The sequence below is a fragment of the Tachysurus fulvidraco genome, chromosome 3 (genome assembly GCF_022655615.1).
Source record: "Tachysurus fulvidraco isolate hzauxx_2018 chromosome 3, HZAU_PFXX_2.0, whole genome shotgun sequence".
Classification (NCBI taxonomy): Eukaryota; Metazoa; Chordata; class Actinopteri; order Siluriformes; family Bagridae; genus Tachysurus; species Tachysurus fulvidraco.
In genome coordinates, this window is record NC_062520.1 from 22,828,338 (window position 1) to 22,847,398 (window position 19,061).

The 19,061-nt window shown below is 37.1% G+C and overlaps 2 protein-coding genes and 1 long non-coding RNA gene across 6 annotated transcripts; 2 read left to right on the forward strand and 1 right to left on the reverse strand.

Annotated features, from left to right (window-relative positions):
* Positions 1–233: 233 nt before the first annotated feature.
* josd2 (Josephin domain containing 2) lies at positions 234–7,631 on the reverse strand. Of its 2 annotated transcripts, none has more exons than XM_027147970.2 (5): positions 7,456–7,631; positions 6,762–6,935; positions 3,609–3,734; positions 3,280–3,474; positions 234–1,543 (listed from the first exon to the last, which is right to left on the reverse strand). In XM_027147970.2, the coding sequence occupies exons 2-5, from the start codon at positions 6,881–6,883 to the stop codon at positions 1,402–1,404; spliced, it is 585 nt and encodes a 194-aa protein (XP_027003771.1). In that variant the 5' UTR covers positions 6,884–6,935; positions 7,456–7,631; the 3' UTR covers positions 234–1,401. The 2 variants fall into 2 exon arrangements, with proteins under 2 accessions (XP_027003771.1, XP_027003772.1); XM_027147971.2 differs by having other exon boundaries at positions 234–1,513; positions 7,456–7,627.
* LOC125140874 lies at positions 2,346–2,857 on the forward strand. Its single transcript, XR_007140176.1, has 2 exons — positions 2,346–2,406; positions 2,722–2,857. It is a non-coding gene; the product is annotated as an uncharacterized LOC125140874 (long non-coding RNA).
* Positions 7,632–9,316: 1,685 nt separating the features above from the next.
* On the forward strand, positions 9,317–18,530 carry ube2s (ubiquitin-conjugating enzyme E2S). 3 transcript variants are annotated; one of them, XM_027148119.2, is made up of 5 exons: positions 9,317–9,849; positions 14,477–14,624; positions 14,738–14,928; positions 16,738–17,084; positions 17,358–18,530. In XM_027148119.2, exons 1-4 carry the CDS (start codon positions 9,847–9,849, stop codon positions 17,080–17,082), a joined length of 687 nt encoding a protein of 228 aa, XP_027003920.1. In that variant the 5' UTR covers positions 9,317–9,846; the 3' UTR covers positions 17,083–17,084; positions 17,358–18,530. The 3 variants fall into 3 exon arrangements, with proteins under 3 accessions (XP_027003920.1, XP_027003921.1, XP_027003919.1); XM_027148120.2 differs by having other exon boundaries at positions 18,370–18,530; XM_027148118.2 differs by having other exon boundaries at positions 16,738–18,530.
* Positions 18,531–19,061: the final 531 nt, after the last annotated feature.

The following is a 19,061-nucleotide window of genomic DNA, read 5'->3' on the forward strand; positions in this document are numbered from 1 at the left end:
GCCACAGATAGTCTCTGTGACACCACAGATATACTGTGCCTTGTATGTTTTGATCCTTCTTTTAAGAAGTTGGCAACTGACAATGTGATATTTATACTATATATGACAATGGCTTGCAACTAATCCTTCCTGGAAGACCCAAAGAAAACACATTTCAGCTCAGAATTTCTACTTGGAAACTTGAGAGTTCAGCAAAAGACAAGTGACATCAAATCAACAATGTGCACAGTATATCAATAAAATTGTGCTTTAAGTCAACCAATATACAGATTTTTAAATCAATGAAACTGACAATACAGATCACTTTTTGAGGAGATAAATCTGACTGCCAACTTCCTGCTTCTGAGGTATGTAAAATGGAGATTTCCAACAATTTAGAAGCAGTAGTCCATTTATACAGCGTTTCAAATATATAGCCAACTACAGGAATCTTAAAAAAATGCATGAATAAAAAAAACTATTTGTGAATTTTTATGGCCACATTCTGGTAGAACCACATATAAAAAGTGCTATTATTCCTACATCGTTTCATAGAAGTGGTGGCTTAAAGTCTCTAGTTTGTTGACTGGAAAGTTAGGGTTCAGGCCCCAGCACTGCCACTGTTGGGCCCTTGAGCAAGGCCCTTAATCATCTCTGCTCCAGAGACACTGTTTCATGATTGACCTTAAGGTCTTACCTCAGATTCCTAACATCTGATATATGCGAAGTGAAGTCACTGTTCAGTGTTCAGTTATGTTAATGTAAGGTAAATAAAGGAGAATAATTGATAATTTAATATTGATAATATACATATTTCACTGATGCAAGTGCTGTCACAAATTGAGGAAACAATATTTTACTTTTTAACTAACAGTCACTTTATTAGTGAATATTTTCATTCCACTTGAATCCTCTCAGATGTGAACTAAGAGAAAAATAAACACAAGCAAATATAAAGACAAGTCAGGAGAAATAGTTCCCCTGAAATATGCAGAGCTGGATGAACAGCAACTTTAATTATATTTACAAAGAATTTGTAGTAGAATTTCTGTGCATAGTTAGATACACACTTTCATCAACTTCAGCAGTGCAGTGCATAGATGCAGAACAAATAAGACTGTTCAGATATTATATTTTAAATTCGAACACTTATCCTGAGAGAAAAGAGAATGAAAAAGAAGAGAGGCAGATGATGCAGCTGTACATGTACAACAATCCTGCCTGAACCCTTTGTTTAAAAAAAAAATCTGTTACAGCAGAAATGTGTCTTATATTCAATTCATCTTGGTGTGTAAGTGTGACTATCTGGGAGTGCTTCCTTCCTCTTTGGTAGTGCAACGCTGCACAGGACTGTCCTGTTTAAAAATAAAACCAATACATTTTGCATTGTGCATAAACAGTCTGAGTGAACTTCCTGAGATTTCAGTTCTCCCGGTCATCTGAAATAAGCCATGTTCCGTCCTCCTCTACTTCTCGTTGGACTACAAGAAGCATCTCAGCAACATCCTGAGACAACTGCTCACCGAGAAACTGCCTAGAGACGTAGACATGAACAGAGAGACATCTGTGGGCAATATTACAAGCTAAAAGGGCAGATACACTGAGCATTGATTTTTTTTTAAAGTTTCTTGTGTTCTTTTACAGTTTAAATTCGCCAGAGGTCATGTTTTTGGTATGTAATTCTGTTTTTACCTAGCCTACTATAGAAAAGTTTAAAAATAAACCCAAAAAGTTTTTTTAAGCCAAATGTTTATTATAGCTTCAAAGTAAATATCAAACCCATTTCTGCTCCCTCAGTGCTTGCTATAAGCATCTAAAGTCTGAAATAAAAAATTCTGTGTAAGGTATTCCAAGCAGAGACAAAAACATTTCACACTGAAAGCGAATAGTATCTGGACTAATTTTATATCAGACATGCGACAATAAAATAATTACAGTATTTTCCACACTATAAGGCGCACCTAAAAGCCTTAAATTTTCGGCCATGCGACTAATAATCCGGTACGCCTTATGTGTGCACTGAGTTCCAAAAATCTGTAAAAATGTTGTTGTGCGACTTTCGTAAGCGCTCCGATTGTCGGACCGTTTCCCGCTGACACAAGAACATAATACGTATGCTGGCAGCGATAAACCAATCAGAGGACATTACGTAATACGTACAGTACGTACGCTTACCTCCGCCACGCCTCCGGTAGGTATACTACCGGTATGTTGCAAAACAACATTTGTTTCTTCGTAACCATTATGCGCTCCACACACCAGTCCAGTAGGTGGCGGTAAATGCACCTTAAGTTGGTTTGCCATCCGCCAATAAAAATCAGATGCTTACGAGGTACAATTCAAACTACAGGCTATCGGTTACACGGTTGTAAATGGGAATAAAGCAGCTGTGAAAGGATTCAACATCAATGTATCTATGGTTCGGAAGTAAGAAGTTAAACACAGTAGATGAGAACTTTGATGGATTTGTGGGAGAAGATTGATTAAAAAATAGTGTGTATGTATTGTTAAATAGTAGAATAAAGTGCAACTAAACTCACTGTTTTGCTTCTGTTACCTTTTTTGTAGACCGCGTGTTTTAGCATGCGCCTTATAATACGGTGCGCCTTATATATGGGTTAAGTACAGAAATAGACCCCGTAATTGCGGAAAATACTGTAATTTGTTTATACTGATTGAAAATTTAAAATGGTAAGTCGATTTAAATTTTTGTCTTTCTTTTTCGGCTGCTCCCTGTTTGAGGTCGCCACTGCGGATGCCGTGGACTGCATATTAGATTTGGCACAGGTTTTCCTGATGCAACCCTCCCGTTTTTTAACTCTTCAGTGGCTGGGATCCTGAGAAGGTATATAGACTAATAAACAATAACTCACTTTTATTGATTTTTTTTTTTTTAAATCATTCAAGCACTTTTTAAGCACCACTTGATGATGAAAGGCTATTTTCAAGGTTTTCCTTGAAAAATACTAAAAAGCCAAATACAATATATAAAAATACAGATATATAAAAATACACTATGGGCATACTATAAAATACAGGTTATGTCTAAATATTGGTATCAGTATGTGATAGTGAGCCAAGCCTTAAAAACCTATAAAGAACGAGTGTCATTCAGCAAGAACAAAAACTTGGCCATAAATCCAGTGAGTGTTGTACTGTACATTGCAATGCAATTCACAGTCACTCCAAGTTCCAGAATGAAGAATTAGATTTCCTACTAATTACCTCATAATCTCAGCTGGATTTTTACATTTCAACTTTTCTGTTAATGAAAAGTAGCTTTAGATGCTAGAAATTCACCTAAGTTCCGTTTCTCCTCCGATCCAGACAGGACTCTTAAGCTTAGAGTCCAGGTTGTAGTATTGCCCGTTGACCTGCCGAACTGCTAGCCAGTGCCTGCGTCTCAGTGGGAGGGACACGATCCCGAGCGACACCCGTGACGGGACGTTCAAAATAAAACCCTGCACCTTCTCCAGACACAGATTATGCACTGACCTGAGACAAAAGAAATGTAAAGCACAAAGTCTTAACATGTGAGAACATATTACTGTTCTAAGAGGGACAAGATGTGCAATCGATGTATGGGTAAAAAAAGTTTATTGTTTTGTGGAATAGATAAACAAACTGACCTACGTTTGTCCCACCACACTGCAGCCAATTCACGACTCTGGAGAGCCGCCATAATCACATTCACGTCATAGTTCCCCGTACCAAGCACAGAGCGGTGCGGGTTTACTACACACTGGGGAGCAAGTCTAGCGTGGCAAACAGTTACAAAAGAAAAGAAAAATCAATTCCTTCATCAGATATATTCAGAAATGGCTGTTAGTCTGTTCCAACATACATGATGACAAATCAGTGCCATGGGTGTGGCTTGATATTATAGCGATGTTCTAAATCAAGAAAAAGAAATGAGGTATTCTAGCATAACAATTTCATTAGATCCCTCCCAAATCACTATTCATTGCCATACTGTAGCATGAAGTGTCAATACTGTGTTCACAGTGAAGGTTCCAACAAGGTGAAGTGCACTTCAGGTATTTTGTTTCTTGAAGAATACTTGTTCATGTGGAAAAAAAAACAAAGTGTGGGATATTGGACACTTCATGCATTCAACGCTCGCAACTTTGCTTACATAGTGGAAGAGACCAGACCCCCATGCTGGATGAGAAAAAAATTTCAATATCGCCAATGCCACCCAGGTAGACATCTTACAAATGTCTTTAAATTAGCCCAGATTGTGTGATGCACATGAAACTGTTGTGTTCTCTAAGGGTTTTTTTTTACACCTGGTCACTTCATGTGTTTTCTGTGATCCGATAGCTCTCCGATGTTAAAAAGACCAGGTCTAAATGTCCTCCGAAATGGTTTCGAGATGGATATAAATCCGATCGCTCAAACCAATTCAGGAGGTGGTCTGGGACACATTTCAGAAGAAACCGGACAGGTGTAAATGAATGTGGTTGTTCAAGCCACATACGACCGCGCTATACTCCTCCCAAACGGAAGTACGTCACTCACAGGTGACTAGTGAGTCGTGCATCGCGCCAGAAACAAACATGTTTTCCCACAAGTGCTGGTGCCGATCTTTCACCCAGGTGTCTCGTTGGGGCTGAAAATGCGCTGCTGCCACCAGCCAAAATGCAGCAAACAGTAAATGCTGTTTTTTGCAGCAACCGCATACACCAAAGCGTGTTCCATTTCAATTACCCCAGAAATTAGGTAAAATATATTTACATTTTGGGCGGGAGTAAAAAGATCGGATTGATATCCGATTCGCCAAGACACATTTATGTGGCAGTTTTAACAAATCAGATAGCTATCGGATCAGAGAACACACATGAAGTAACCAGGTGTAAAAAGGCCCTAAATGTCTTTGTCATAGTTTGACCTAGTTTGTATGCATTACACAAGATACAGTGCAAAAGCTGACAAATTTAAGCATAATTCTTCCTTTTTTTAAAAAATTTTCCACCTAACTCTATCCTTGGCAACCTCTACTCTCGCACCAATTAACTTCATGTCCTTGTTTAATAGTTCCATGTATCTCCTCTTTGGCAGACATCTTGACCTCTAACCTTACAGCTCCATCTCCAACATCCTTCTACCAATATAACCATCTCCTTCTTCTGCTCAAACCATCTCAATGTAGCCTCTCTGACCTTGTTCCCAAAACAAACAACCTAAGCTGTCAATCTGATGTGCTCCTTCCTAATCCTGTCCATCCTCGTCACTCCTAAAAAGAACCTCAACATCATGTCTTTTCCTCACTGCTACAGTCTCTAACCCATACAGTATCTCTGTTCTCACTACTGTCTTCTACACCTTTTCCTTTGATATTGCTGACACTCTGTCACACAATACTCCTGACACTTTTCTCCAGCCACTCTAACCCACCTGCACTCACCTCTTCACCTCTTTTCCACACTTCCCATAACACTGTATGGTTGACCCTAAATACTTAAACTCCTGTACCTTCTTGTTACAATTACATAAAACTAATATTTTCTTTTCTATCTATAAACATCTGGACTCTGCCTGAATCATAGTGCAGCAATGTCCGTTTCTTAATGCAGGGGGTGCAAACCGCACTGAAAACCCTTTAGCTGTATAATTCACCACAACTCCAATCTTGTTACATTGCAACCTCTGCTATCACTCCTACCCTGTTCATAACGTTATCACAACTGCTATCACACAGGAGAACACGCCACTGACGTCTACGACTAAACAAAAGTAATATCTGTTGTTCGCTATACAGCACTGCACATTACCTCAGTTAGATAAGGAAGCTGTCACAAGGTTGAGATAATCTACACGATCTCTGATGTATGGAGACATCTGTGACTCTCTATAGTTTGGGCTTTTCACTGGTTTGCACTGGCTTTTCTCACAGCAAACCTTTGTACAAGTGTCCTTCTTTCTAACATCCATGATGACAATTCAGTGACAATGCCAATGCTTCATAGAAGTTGTTTGTAATTTCAGCAAATGTTACAATCCGATATATAATATTACATACATGCATGTCCTTTTATTTTAAATTAAATCCAATGTCACAGTAACCATATCACATCTTGTACCCATACTACCCCGTATTTTCCTGTTTAAGCCGGCATTGCTGGTGGTAAATATAAATGTCTTGTTCATTTTTTAATAACTTCTTGCCTTGTCTCAGTAAAATTGGAAAGCTTCACTAATTGAACTCTGTGTCTGTGTGATTCATTTGGCAACCTCTTCCCTTATATCAGCTAAGATGATAGTAAGGAAAGATATATAAAAGCATAGCAATTTCATTAGAAGGGTCCCAAATCACTCACTTAGGCACTTTTCTATGTCATTGTGCAGTATCAATAGTGCGAGTAAAGCTTTCACACTGAAAAGTCCAACAAGAAGAATTGCATTTCAAGTACCTAGATGATCTACTTATTCGATTGCAATATAGTATAATAAGGACTCAGCACAATGCATTTCCTCACTGAAGCTCTTTCTTTCACTGACAATGAGAGACATACTGACAGTGGAAGAGATTTTGATCATCTTTCTAAGAAAGAATAACATGATTTCTTGCGATACTATGGTGATATTTCACCATGTCTCTTTCTCAAAGAGGCAGAAACAACAGAAGTTGATTCAGCATTATATGGTTAATCCGGCTAAAAGCAGGCAGCTACATCATGGTGAATCTCAAACAGCACTCAATCTTGACTGCTGTTATAATTAAGTAATTAATTAATTAATTAATTAATTTACATGCACGAATAAACTAATAATGCTCTCACCGCTTGCAGATGTCGTCGGCTGCCTCCTTGGTAAATACTCTCTCCTGCAGCACGTTGTTCAGGGCGTGAATAGCACACAGCTCCAACCTCTGCTTCTCATGAAACACCTCCGACCCACTCATACTCACTCACGCACATATATACACACACTGCGGTAATCCAGCTGGAAAGGGGCTAAACACACACACACACACACACACACACACACACACACACACACACACACATCCATTTACAGTATTTGGCAGACGACAGCATTTATCCAGAGTGATTCTCATTTTTAGACAAAGTGAGGGTTAAGGGCATTTACAATTAAATGCCATGCTCAGGGGCAGCAACAGTAGCGGCAGCTTGGTGGACCTGGGTTCGAACTCGCAAGCTTCAGATTAGTACCCCAACACCTTAACCACTCGCCTACAACACCCCCCCCCACACACACACACACCACCACCACCCCCCCACACACACACACACCACCACCACCCCCCCACACACACACCACCCATTTTATTGTGTAATCATTACACCATGCTATAGCAAAAAACAGACCTTTAATTTCAAAATAAGATCATCTTCAAAAGCTACTACTTCCCGTAGGTCATTTAGAATCACATAATTCTCACAAACATACAGCTATCTTGTTTAGCTAGTAGCTAGCTAGTAGCTAGCAGTACTATTTAGTGTATCTACTCACCTTTATTCACAAAATACACTGAGCGTAAACGCCAATTAGCCGTAAATCAGATGTAAACCGAACTTCTAAACACGAGGTACGAACATGTCTATTTAAACGAACAGCTTCCCTGCTTCCCTGTATCTAGGATGCTGTTAGTGGCTTCCGTGAAATGGTGAACCGGAAGTAGCAGAGCTGTTGCTGTTGTTATTGTTGTTACCATGATGGCGACACCCATGAAAACGCCCCTTACGTGTCAAATGGCACTTTTACTACAGCGGCGTGCTGAAATAACAACACCTCGCTTCTGCAAGCAATTTAGTCGAACAAGAACTATTAATAAAAGTTTGCTTAACCATCTCAAGAAAAAACGTGTGGGTTTGAAGACACATTATTATATAATGGTGGGGACCAAATATCCACACAAGGACAGGAATATCTGTCAGTTTTTACATTGATTTTATTTTTTAACAAAATATACTTTTTTCCCTTCATACATTTATAGGTATATTATTAATTAGTGTATTACAATAGCAATAACCATTAATATAATCATCTAGCTAGATAAAATAGATCGATAAACATATACTTATTTGAAAATTGTTTCTGGAGCTTTTACAAAATAATATATGGTAAATCCCTTTTTTATTATTTAATTTTGTGTTAAATCAAAATGAAAATATAGCTCATAATCAAAAAATATATTTTAGATATCAGATTTTGGGGAGGGTTTTATATCTGGTGACATCTGTGTAGGAAAATATGGAACATTTACATGGGACAAAAATGTTTAAATGACCAAAAAAAAAAAAACCAACAACAAAAAGAAAACCAACAATCAATAGGTAATTTGATCTGTAATTTTCTTGGAGGAGGACAGAGAAAAACATGAGAATAAAATCACAAGAGATTTAACCCACATCCCCGTGTCAACCTAATCTGGTAAGAATAGGGCTAATGTATGTGTATAGGTTCTGTCATACTGCACAATTTTTTATATACTTATTTATTATATACTAATTTTTTATACGTATTCTAATTTACTTCTTCTTAAACCCTTAGAGCTTTTTTAGTTAAAAGAAAATCAGGCTCTAAGCAAAAAAATACCTTTTTTCCTTCAGTGATATTTATAGGTATATTATTAATTAGCTGCATTACAATAACAATAACCATCAATATCATTTAGCTAGATAAACATATCTAGATAAACATAGATACAGTAGATAAACATAAATAGAAAAACATAGATAGACTTATTTGAAAATTGTTGGAGCATTTACAAAAAAAATATGTGGTAAATCCCGTTTTTTTTTTTTTTTCCAATTTCATTGTGTGTTGTGGCATTGAAGTAGAGAAGTGATTAATCAGTTTGGGGCCCCACATCCTTATTTCAACCTAATCCTGTAAGAATAGGGCCAATGTGTGTGTACTATTGGTTCTGTCATACTGCAAAATTTTTATACTTATTCAAATTCACTGCTTCTTAAACCCTTTTTTTTATTTAAAATAATAATAATAATAAGGCTGTAAACTCGATTCAGTTTTCTGATGTACAGTAAAATAATAAATATTTATTTTTTAATTGATTACTTGTCAAATTAGTGTTTTTTCTAGCCATAAATTGCAAAACACTTAAACAGATTTTTGTGTTCATGGTTACTTAATTGTCACCTGTACTAATTACCACAAAAAATAAATTTGCATACTGTAGGCTGTCCCTGTATTTGGGGCGGGTGTGAGTTTTTCAAACGGACCAATCACACGAGAGCATTTTTCGCATTCTCCATTTCAGCCTGTTTGCGAGGTTACCGAGAGTAAATACGTCACTACTGTGACGCGCTATGATTGGTTGGACTGGTGTAGTTGTTTGAAGACGTAGTTGTGCATCAAACTGTGATTGGACAGGTCTTGCTTTTTTACGTGTGCGTATTTTTGTTCCTGTGTCAAAAACCGCTAGCTTGCTAAAGACTGAGGCATATTAGCCATCGGCGGTTAAAAACTGTTGCAAGAAACGCAAGTTTTTTAAATTTTATATTGAATTGTTTAACCGACGTTTCTGAGCTCGACTGTAAACTTCTCGCGTCGAGAATCTATCAAGACCGACAGTGAAGTTTGCGTTAGCAATCTTGCTAGCTGTTTTTCAAACCTAGCTAGCCAAGCAGTGCCTCAACGAATTTTGCGGGTTTTTTTTTTAAACAAATTAGGCTTTTTTTGTTGTTGTGAATTAATTTAACGTGCTGTCATTTACTGACGTTATGGTGGACCCCCTTCACCATCTTAGAGCGGTTGTAGCCACAGCGTAACTTTCATATACAGCTAGCAAACGTTAGCACTAAACCCACCGGCCGGTGAGCCTCGGAACAAGCTGCTGTTGGGACTGGATTCAGCTTCTCTGTTTTAATTACAGTCGATATGGTAAGACCACTATGGCCCCCCCTTTTTTTTTACTGGTGTAAATAAAGTATTAACTCGTGCCAGCAACATATCTTCTATACTAGCAAGGTAGCAGCTAGCAACAGCTAACTTTTTAAGTGAGTTTTTCTGAGTGATAAACGACGTATAACTCGCATAAGGTGGGTAGATTGATGACTTAACAACGGGAAATATAAGAATTCGACATATTAACGTGTTGTATTTAACGACTAATAGCTCAGTAGTCAGCCTGCCACAGTAATGTTAGCTGTGTGAAGTTTTGATATGCCAGTGTAGCTGTACAGTGTCTGTGTGTGGAAGGATAACGGCAGGCTTATAAAGTGAATTATTCGGCAAAGTTTTCTTTTTTAATCCTTTAAACTCAGGTCAGAATGTTTAGTTGTTTTTTCTTTTCGCGTTTTGAAGCTTTGTTCGAAACTTATTTTCTTTACTGAACATGGAAAAAGGACAAGTTTACTGTACACACATGCAGTGTTTCTGAGTTCATTCAGAGGAAAGTAACTAATGTGTCCTCGAGAAGTCGCCAGATGACGCCATAGACTAATTAAGTCTCATGTTAACTACTGTGATCATTTGCATGCCAAGTAGCATTAAAACGTTAACAAGAAGAAATAACAATATACAAAAATAATACCTGGTGTGGATGGTGGCTTAGTTTGAAGCATTTCATTTATTAATGATCATTTTGATGGGTTTCTGTACAGAACAACAAGCTGTCCAGCAAACTAATGTTTATTAATAACTTTAAGATTTATGACCTGAAAGCAGGGTTAACGAAGTACTGTGTGTGTTAATATACTGTGTATACTGGTGGTGTACGCATGTATACTGGTGTTCCTATTAAAGAGGATGGTATAAATGCTGAAAATGAAGATATCTGTATTGTATCATAAGTTCTTTTATGGAACCACACACACACTAGATAGATTTACTTGCTATCTATTACAGCAGAAATACTGTAATATGCATGAAGCTCCATTATGAAGTAAACTGTGTATATTAACTGACATTATAATGATGCATAAGACATACATAGCCATGTTGTTTTGATGTCACACAGTAAACATGAAAGGAACTCTGCTACCGAAACTTTTTCTGGCTGTAGGTGGGAAACTAGTTCTTAAGCTTCATCAAACTAGTTCTTAAGCTTCATCACAATTATTGCACAATTACTGCTGCCAGTTGCTGTACTAATAAAGTCACCAGTAGGCTTTCTCGCTACTGGTTGGTGTAGTAATAACATTTATTATTTGGTGGTGCAAATAACATTTGGAACTAAAGCTAAACCTTTCTCAGCTTTGATGTGTCTCTGGAACACATCAATTCACCCATGGTTACTGTCTCTGTGAAAATAATGGTCTCCGTTGACCCTGTGACTCGCTGTATGTATGCATAAGGCTTTACACACTGGCTTTTCACACTGGATGTGAGTTGTATAACCAGCAGCTGTAATGTGAGCTGGAGAGCTGCACTGAGTTCAGTAAGTTAGTATTCACTGAGTTAGTAATACTGCTCAAAAAGTCACTTTTTTTTAAGGATCTAAAAATTAGCTAGTAATTATAAACATGTTTAAATAAAGTTTAGTATAAGCAATATGAATTTTCTTTAGAAACACAATACATAAACTGTAGTCTATAAATACATGTACATAGTCTATATATTTTTTTTAACCAGACTGACCATGTACATTTTACACACTGACATATTCACAATACAGCATGTCTCCTATCCAACATTCATATCATAAGAAAAAGCATTATAATGTGCATACAGCATGTACAGACATACAGCAGACAGGCATCAACGGACAATGGCATTTATACCTGATTCCGTATAGTGTAGACACCATGGTCTTGACGTAAAGGCTTGGGCATTTTAAAATCAATATATAATTGATCAGGACAAAATTATTCATGATTATTGCAATATGTATTTGCACCCTCACGTGTATTTTAATTGTATGTATTCAGTATGTTGGCAAAACTTCCTGTGTTTGTCCAGTATTGGGTCAGAATTGTTTTGTTATTCTGAATAAATATACTATGATCCACAAATAAATATAAAATATAAAGAGTTTCACAAATATTTTTTAAATCAACAAATGCACAATAAGCAAACTGTAAATGTTACAAATTTCACAAAAAGAAATGAAATTCACAAATTAATAAAATGGGATTTGAAAATAAAAAAAAATATTTATAAATTGTATTTATTTGCGAATTGCTTCCTGCTCATTTGTGGATCGCGTTCTGTGCATTTGTGGATTTGAAACATTTCTAACGTCAAGATGTGCACAAGAATCCACAAATAGGTGGACTCCGCCCACCGTCTACTCCAGCCAATCAGACAACGGTCGGGCAGAGTAAATGTGTCTTTATATAATTTGTGCTAGGAGCACTGTCAGAAAAAAATGTTACAAAAGCTGTCACTGGGGTGGTGGTACTCTTTAATAATAATAATAATAATAATAATAATCTACAATTGTACTATTGGTGCATACCGCCACCTACTGTGATGGAGTGTGAAGAGCGAGTAAATCAGAACGTGATTGGTTGGAGGTAGACCGTGCCACGATTGGTCAGCGCCACAAGACCGTTGTCTGATTGGCTGGAGTAGACGGTGGGCAGAGTCCACATATTTGTATATTCTTGTGCAGGTCTTGATGTTAGAAATGTTTCAAATCCACAATTGCACAGAACGCGATCCACAAATGAGCAGGAAGCCATTCACAAATAAATACAATTAAATATATATTTATAAAAAAAAAATTTTATTCGCAAATCCCATTTTATTTATTTGTGAATTTTATTTCTTTTTGTGAAATTTGTAACATATATTTACGGTTTGCTTCTTGTGCATTTGTTGATTTTTAAAAAAAAATATTTGTGAAACTCTATATTTATTTGTGGATCGTAGTATATTTATTCAGAATAACGAAACAATTCTGACCCCATAGTCCAGAGGGGGCAACAATGCATTAGTCACTCAAATGAAACATTTGTAAAAATCCATATAGTTATATACGTTTACTGCAAAATATTAATTTAATACAGTTCCATGTAAAGAAAAAAATCTGAATATACATTTTGCCTGCATTAAGCAAGGAATACAAGATTAGGCTGTCTGTTTTCAGAAAAGAATCTACACTAGGGTGGTTTGATGAAGCTGACACAAAGTATGACTTTTTTTTAACCACGCTTACAAGACGACAAACATAGTGCTACCTGTGCTAATTAATTAGCCAAAATAATCAACAGCATGTATAAACTAGTCTAAGAATGCAAATCATAATCCCTATTAATTCAACACTCATTTATTATAAGTGCCTGCAATTACAATGTGATTTCCTGTAAGATGAGAGAAAAGTGGCTGTCAGACTTATTTTTATTTTATGCTTTTTGTTTTAAATCTGTTCAACATTTTGGATTAGTCTGTACCCATGGTAGCCCCAAATTTGTGTTCTTGTTTGTCATGAGTGGAACCTGATGTGGTCTTCTACCGTAGCTCATCCACATTGAGAGTTAGTATATCTTTTTTCTGGAAGCTCGAAGCAATCTGGCCATTATTGTCTGAACTTTACTTTGGATTAACGAGGTAGTTCCCACAGAATTGTCACTCACTCTGTGGATTTGGTTTATGGAACATTTCTGTGTATATTTTAGAGGAAAATCCAAGAGGGCAGCAGTTTCTGAAATACTTAAACCAGATTCTTGTACCGTCTATGCTACAATGTCAGTTGTATGATGTTTGGAGTAGACATTAACTGAAGCTCTTGATCTGCAGCTTCTAGATAGATACTACGTGATCAGCTGATTTGGCAACTGCACATGCATGTATACTGGTGTTCCTATTAAAGTGGATGGTACTGTATAAATGCTGAAAATTATGATAAATAAATGTTAAATGTTTTGTATCAAGTTCTTTATGGAACCACACACGCACTAGAGAGATTTACTTTGTATCTGTTACAGCTGGAATACTGTAACATACATGAAGCTCCATTATGAAGTAAATGTGACATGATGAATCTGTCTAAATAACTGTTTATGCCTACACTATGCACATGTAGGTGGAGATAATTGATCAACCTGTTCCTCCACCTAATACACTAATCCCCAATCTAAGAGAGCCATATATTTGGACATGGTGTCCATAAAACTATAGTTCAAACAACCTTGAAATTTCTCTGCTGTCATCGCTGTGCCCACCACTGCACCTGGAAGCAATTTTCATATCACATACCTTTTGTCATCTCACTCTTAACTAAGCATCAGAAATATGAATTGTTTGACAATCAGGTTGCTTTTCTTCATTCTGCAGCACAGGATGTAGTTCTCAATAATCTTTTACTTTGTATAGTGTCTGAAACGTAAGGATGTGGTTTAGAGAGCCCTATTTTTTTTTAGGAATTTATCTAAACCCCCCCCCCCCCCTTCTAAAATGTTAGAGTTCAGTTTATTCAACAGAAATTATAGCATTTATTTGTTTGCTGATAGTCTGACTGGACATCAGGATTATATCTGGTAAGGGCTGAGTGTCCGATTTGTATGTTGTGCTTGGCCAAGTTTTCCCTACTTACCTTTTATTGTGCATCTGTTCTTGTGTGCAGAATTCGAACGTGGAGAATTTGCCTCCCCAAGTTTTAAGACTGGTGTATAAAGAAGTTTCTGCACTGGCAGCAGACCCACCAGAGGGAATCAAAATTTACCCCAGTGAGGAAGACATCACAGAACTCCACACTGCCATTGAGGGGCCAGGTAGTAATTCATTGTCTTGTCTTGATATGTGCTCTTTTAATAGAATAATCTACACATGCTTTTGATGATTCTAGAAGATCAACATTTGTGCATTTTGTGTTCGTCTTGAACAGAAGGGACCCCATATGCAGGAGGCGTGTTCAGAATGCGCTTGGTCTTGGGGAAGGATTTTCCTGCCGTACCTCCCCGGGGCTATTTCCTGACCAAGATATTTCATCCAAATGTTGGACACAAGGGTGAGATCTGTGTCAATGTACTGAAGAGGGACTGGAAGGCAGAGCTCGGCCTCAGGCATGTATTACTGGTAAGTGTCACAGATCAGCATTGATCACCAAACTTGAAACTGATATGATTCTCCAGAAGAAAAATATTAACTTAAAAATGTCGTGACTTGAAATAAGTCACGAAATGAAATTATTCAGATTGTTGTAGGATTTTATTATTTTAAAAGTATTTTATTACTGGATTTTACCCCAGTATTAAAAAAAGTAAATAAGCAACTATATAGCCCTTAAATAGTAGGTTTTAAAAATCACATGAAGTGGCATGGCATTTATGTATTTGGGGATTGGGGAGGGGCTTTGTTGTTGTCAGTGTGTATATCTGAGGCTTAGTGTGAGTAATTCTGTTTCCAAAGTCATACTGGGAAGAAAGGAAGGGCATCATCTAGTTTTACACTAGGCATTGGATAATTCCAAACTCTGTTAGCTTAATCTAAAAACCAAGGGTTGTGTAAATACTGTACATGAAAACTGGTATTTATCACACACATGTACATGTAAAAGACTTTCCTATAAAAAGCTCACTACCCTGATGTGGTGCTGCCCATTACAAATAGCATGGAAGTCCAAAAGCTCTAACAGTAATGGCTTATTTAGAATTTTGTCTACATGACTACTGTTTTTAAAATATATTATTATTGTGTGCATTCCTTTGCCACACTCTACTGCGAAACTCTACAATGCTGGAAAAATGTCTCATTTTTGCTGTCATTTCCGCCACTGGTTTTTGGAAATGTAATTTATTGTGGCATGAATGAAGGTAAGATGCGGCATCATTCAACTTATTGTTGGTTGTCAGTGCCATCTCCACTTTCCCATTGAAATGTGCCCGTAGCTAAAAAACCCTAGAATAGAGATCAACTGAAATTGGCCTGGGCAAACAAATCGGCCTGATGAGCCGCTCATCATTCAGTGTCGATTTTCCAGTTCTATCTGAAAACATGTTCCTCCCTCTGTGAAACTGTATGTCAAGTCTTCAAACAAGACTCAATCTTAGTCAAGCTTTAGTGGCTTTCATATGATTTTGCTTTATATTCTGTCTATGGCCTCTGTCGGAGGTGCTAATGCACTAAAATGCTAATATGACACACTAATTGTTGTGGAAGCTTTTCATAAGCAGTTTACCTGCTGTAACACTTTTTCAGCACTAGGGGTTCCTGCATACGCATGGTCAGAAGTGTGCACAAAACTACTCTCATCCTCACACACATACATGACTGGATGAATCCCATTCAATTCATAGAACCATGTGTACACACATTGATTCAGCATAAATATTTGGGTATGCACGACTGAGAAACGTCATCCAACACGACTTGCAATCAAGTCTGGGTCTGTTTTTGCCAGATTGCTTAGTAACTCACTAACTTACTCCGTGATGGATATTTCATTTTATATAAAAGTTTGAAGAACTGAAATACTTAAAATTTTGTTCTACATGGCTCTGGTATAGTTTTTATACTTTTTAGCTGGCATAATTTAAAAAGGCTTTTCATAAATGATCCAATCTCCTGAAATCCGATATTTCATGATGAACGAGCATGATCAAATCTAAAGATTCTAGCTTGAAGCAAGGCTTTAGCCTGGATCTAGTCTTCTAAATTCATTCGCACCAACCTGTATTTTTTTTCCTATTTAAAAATGTAATTGTTTGACCTATAATGGATTTTCCAGGTTGCTCAACCATATGACTCACCCCTGTTACTACCTGCCGCAGTTTATCATTTTGTAAATATTTTCATTATTTGATGGCTCCCTAAAATTTTAAAGGTTGCACAAATGAATGTTTTTCCTTTTTGCAAAATCTCATTATCTTCTCTCTTCTTTCTCAGACTATTAAATGTTTACTGATCCACCCAAACCCAGAGTCGGCTCTGAACGAAGAGGCTGGAAGGTTACTGTTAGAGGACTATGCAGAATATGCCTCACGTGCTCATCTATTGACCGAAATCCACGCTATGGGAGGAAGCTCAGGAGCTCCAGAACCTGGTGATGGACCACAGCCCAAGAAACATGCAGGAGATCCAAGCAAACGTGCAATTACAGCTAGTGCTGCAAATACAATCGCTACATCAAATGGCACAAATAGTAGCAGTGCCAGTGGTACAAGCAGTAGCAATAATACTGGAGTAGCTAAAAAGAAAACTGACAAAAAACGAGCCTTGAGGCGACTATAATGGTGAATAATCCTTTTTGTTTCTTTTTTTCTTTTTGTCTGTAAATATTGAATTGAGACCATATTTTCCTCCTGTGTTCTAGAAAATAACTTTTTTTTTTTTTTTTTTAATTGGTTTTGTGATTAGCATCCTCCATGAATTCTTTTCATAATTGTTTGTCAGATTCACACTCTGCTCTCAGGTTTTTGCCTTTCATGATGACAATGTAGATCACACATGGAAAAGGAAATGTTTTCAATCAAACATGTATTTATGTCTCTTGAAAATTCTTGAAGGTACCCTTCATCACCACATCACCAAGATAAACCTTTATCACCAGGATTATAGCTCACCGTGCCAGTTAAACACCTGTGAAGAGAGTAAAGCTACTATTAAACAGCAACAGCAGCGTTTTAAAAAGAAAAGCACCAAGTCATCTAGACAGCAACTACCCATTCTTATTCGGCCAATATTAGAGGTAGGAAAGTGCCAGTGCAGCATGTATATGGCAACTACTAGACAACCAGCAGCTGAACAAAATGAACAAAATTGCTTTGGTTAAGTGGAAATGTACAAGCAGGACTCTGAGGTTCAGTAGCACACATCTGCAGCACATCTCGACACGCTCTATGGCTTTTAATTAAACATGAGAACAACAAATGAACCAAGTCTTCTTCAGGTGTTTCATAGAGTGTGAGTAAGCTGATGGTTTATCAAGTGGCCTAATGAGTTCCATCGTGCTTCACTTGGATAGTACACAAGACTTAATGTCCTGCTGTTGAGTGAGTGATTTTATTGGTTAAATATATATTATGTAATACAAAGTAGACAAATTGCAACTTTTCCCGTCACTATATTATACAGCTGTGTAGTGTGTTGATGCATTAAGAAGTTTAAAAAGGAAAAAAAAAATAGGGAAAGCATAGAATCGGTTGAAATGTGGTCGTCTTTTTCCATGTTGTTGGTTTTATACGTTTTCCTGTTTAAACCATGTATGTGTTAACGGTTTGCGCTCCTGGCTTTTGTCAGAGATCATGTCCATGAAGCAGAATGGGTAGATCAAGGTCTTACAAAATTATTTTTTTATATCTAGAATGAGAGTCCCTTTTCAATTAAAATCAATTAAAAAAGCATTTGTGCTATTCCCTGATTATTGTACACTTTTATTTTGAATCCAATAATGTGACTCGTGTTTAAAAGCGTTCTAGCTATAACACACCGTACACATGCAAACTGGAGCTGTGTTATATCTTGTATCGTGCATTTACATTCAGTGCACATCTAACAATGTCCATTTTGTCAACACAGGGGGCTTACAGTTTCCAAGGAAGCTCTCTTTTAAAGGCTCTGGGCTCTGCTAAGACTGTGCATACGGGTAACCTTTTACCATTTTGTGAGGTTCTGTGTGGACTTTGGGGCAGTTGTGTCCATTTAAGTTATTTAAATTAAAAATAAAGTATCTTCTGTTACATATGAGTTGTGTTGAACATTTTTCAGTTGTATATTCCTCATATTTTGTAATTTGTTACATAAACCACTGTCTATTCTAAATTGAAACACTGAAGAGTATAGTTTTCTATAAAAGCACAACTCTGGGAATAGTTTCAGCTGTAATTTGAATCATGGGTGTATATTAACACACTCGAGATATCATTTGGTAACAACATTTAAAGAGACTTGTATTGTACAGTTGTATGCAAAAGTTTAGGCACCCCTGACCATTTCCAACTGAAGGACACCGTAATAGTTCAGTAGTGAAATGAGGTTTATTGGAGTAACAGAAAATGTGCAATATGCATCAAAACAAAATTAGACAGGTGTATAAATTTGGGCACCCTTTCCATTTTGTTGATTTGAATACCTGTAACTACTTAGCACTGATTAATTGGAACACACAATTGGTTTGGTGAGCTCTTTAAGTCTTGAACTTCATAGACCGGTGCATCCAGTCATGAGAAAAGGTATTTAAGGTGGCCAATTGCAGGTTGTTGTTTTCTTTG

Coding starts and splice junctions, on each gene's coding strand:
- josd2 (XM_027147970.2), bottom strand. CDS start 6,883: ATGAGTGGGTCGGAGGTGTTTCATGAGAAGCAGAGGTTGGAGCTGTGT. Junction 3,735..6,761: donor GCCGACGACATCTGCAAGCG/GTGAGAGCATTA, acceptor TTGCCACGCTAG/ACTTGCTCCCCAGTGTGTAG. Junction 1,544..3,279: donor GGAGGAGAAACGGAACTTAG/GTGAATTTCTAG, acceptor TATTGCCCACAG/ATGTCTCTCTGTTCATGTCT.
- ube2s (XM_027148118.2), top strand. Junction 14,625..14,737: donor CACTGCCATTGAGGGGCCAG/GTAGTAATTCAT, acceptor CGTCTTGAACAG/AAGGGACCCCATATGCAGGA. Junction 14,929..16,737: donor GCCTCAGGCATGTATTACTG/GTAAGTGTCACA, acceptor CTTCTTTCTCAG/ACTATTAAATGTTTACTGAT.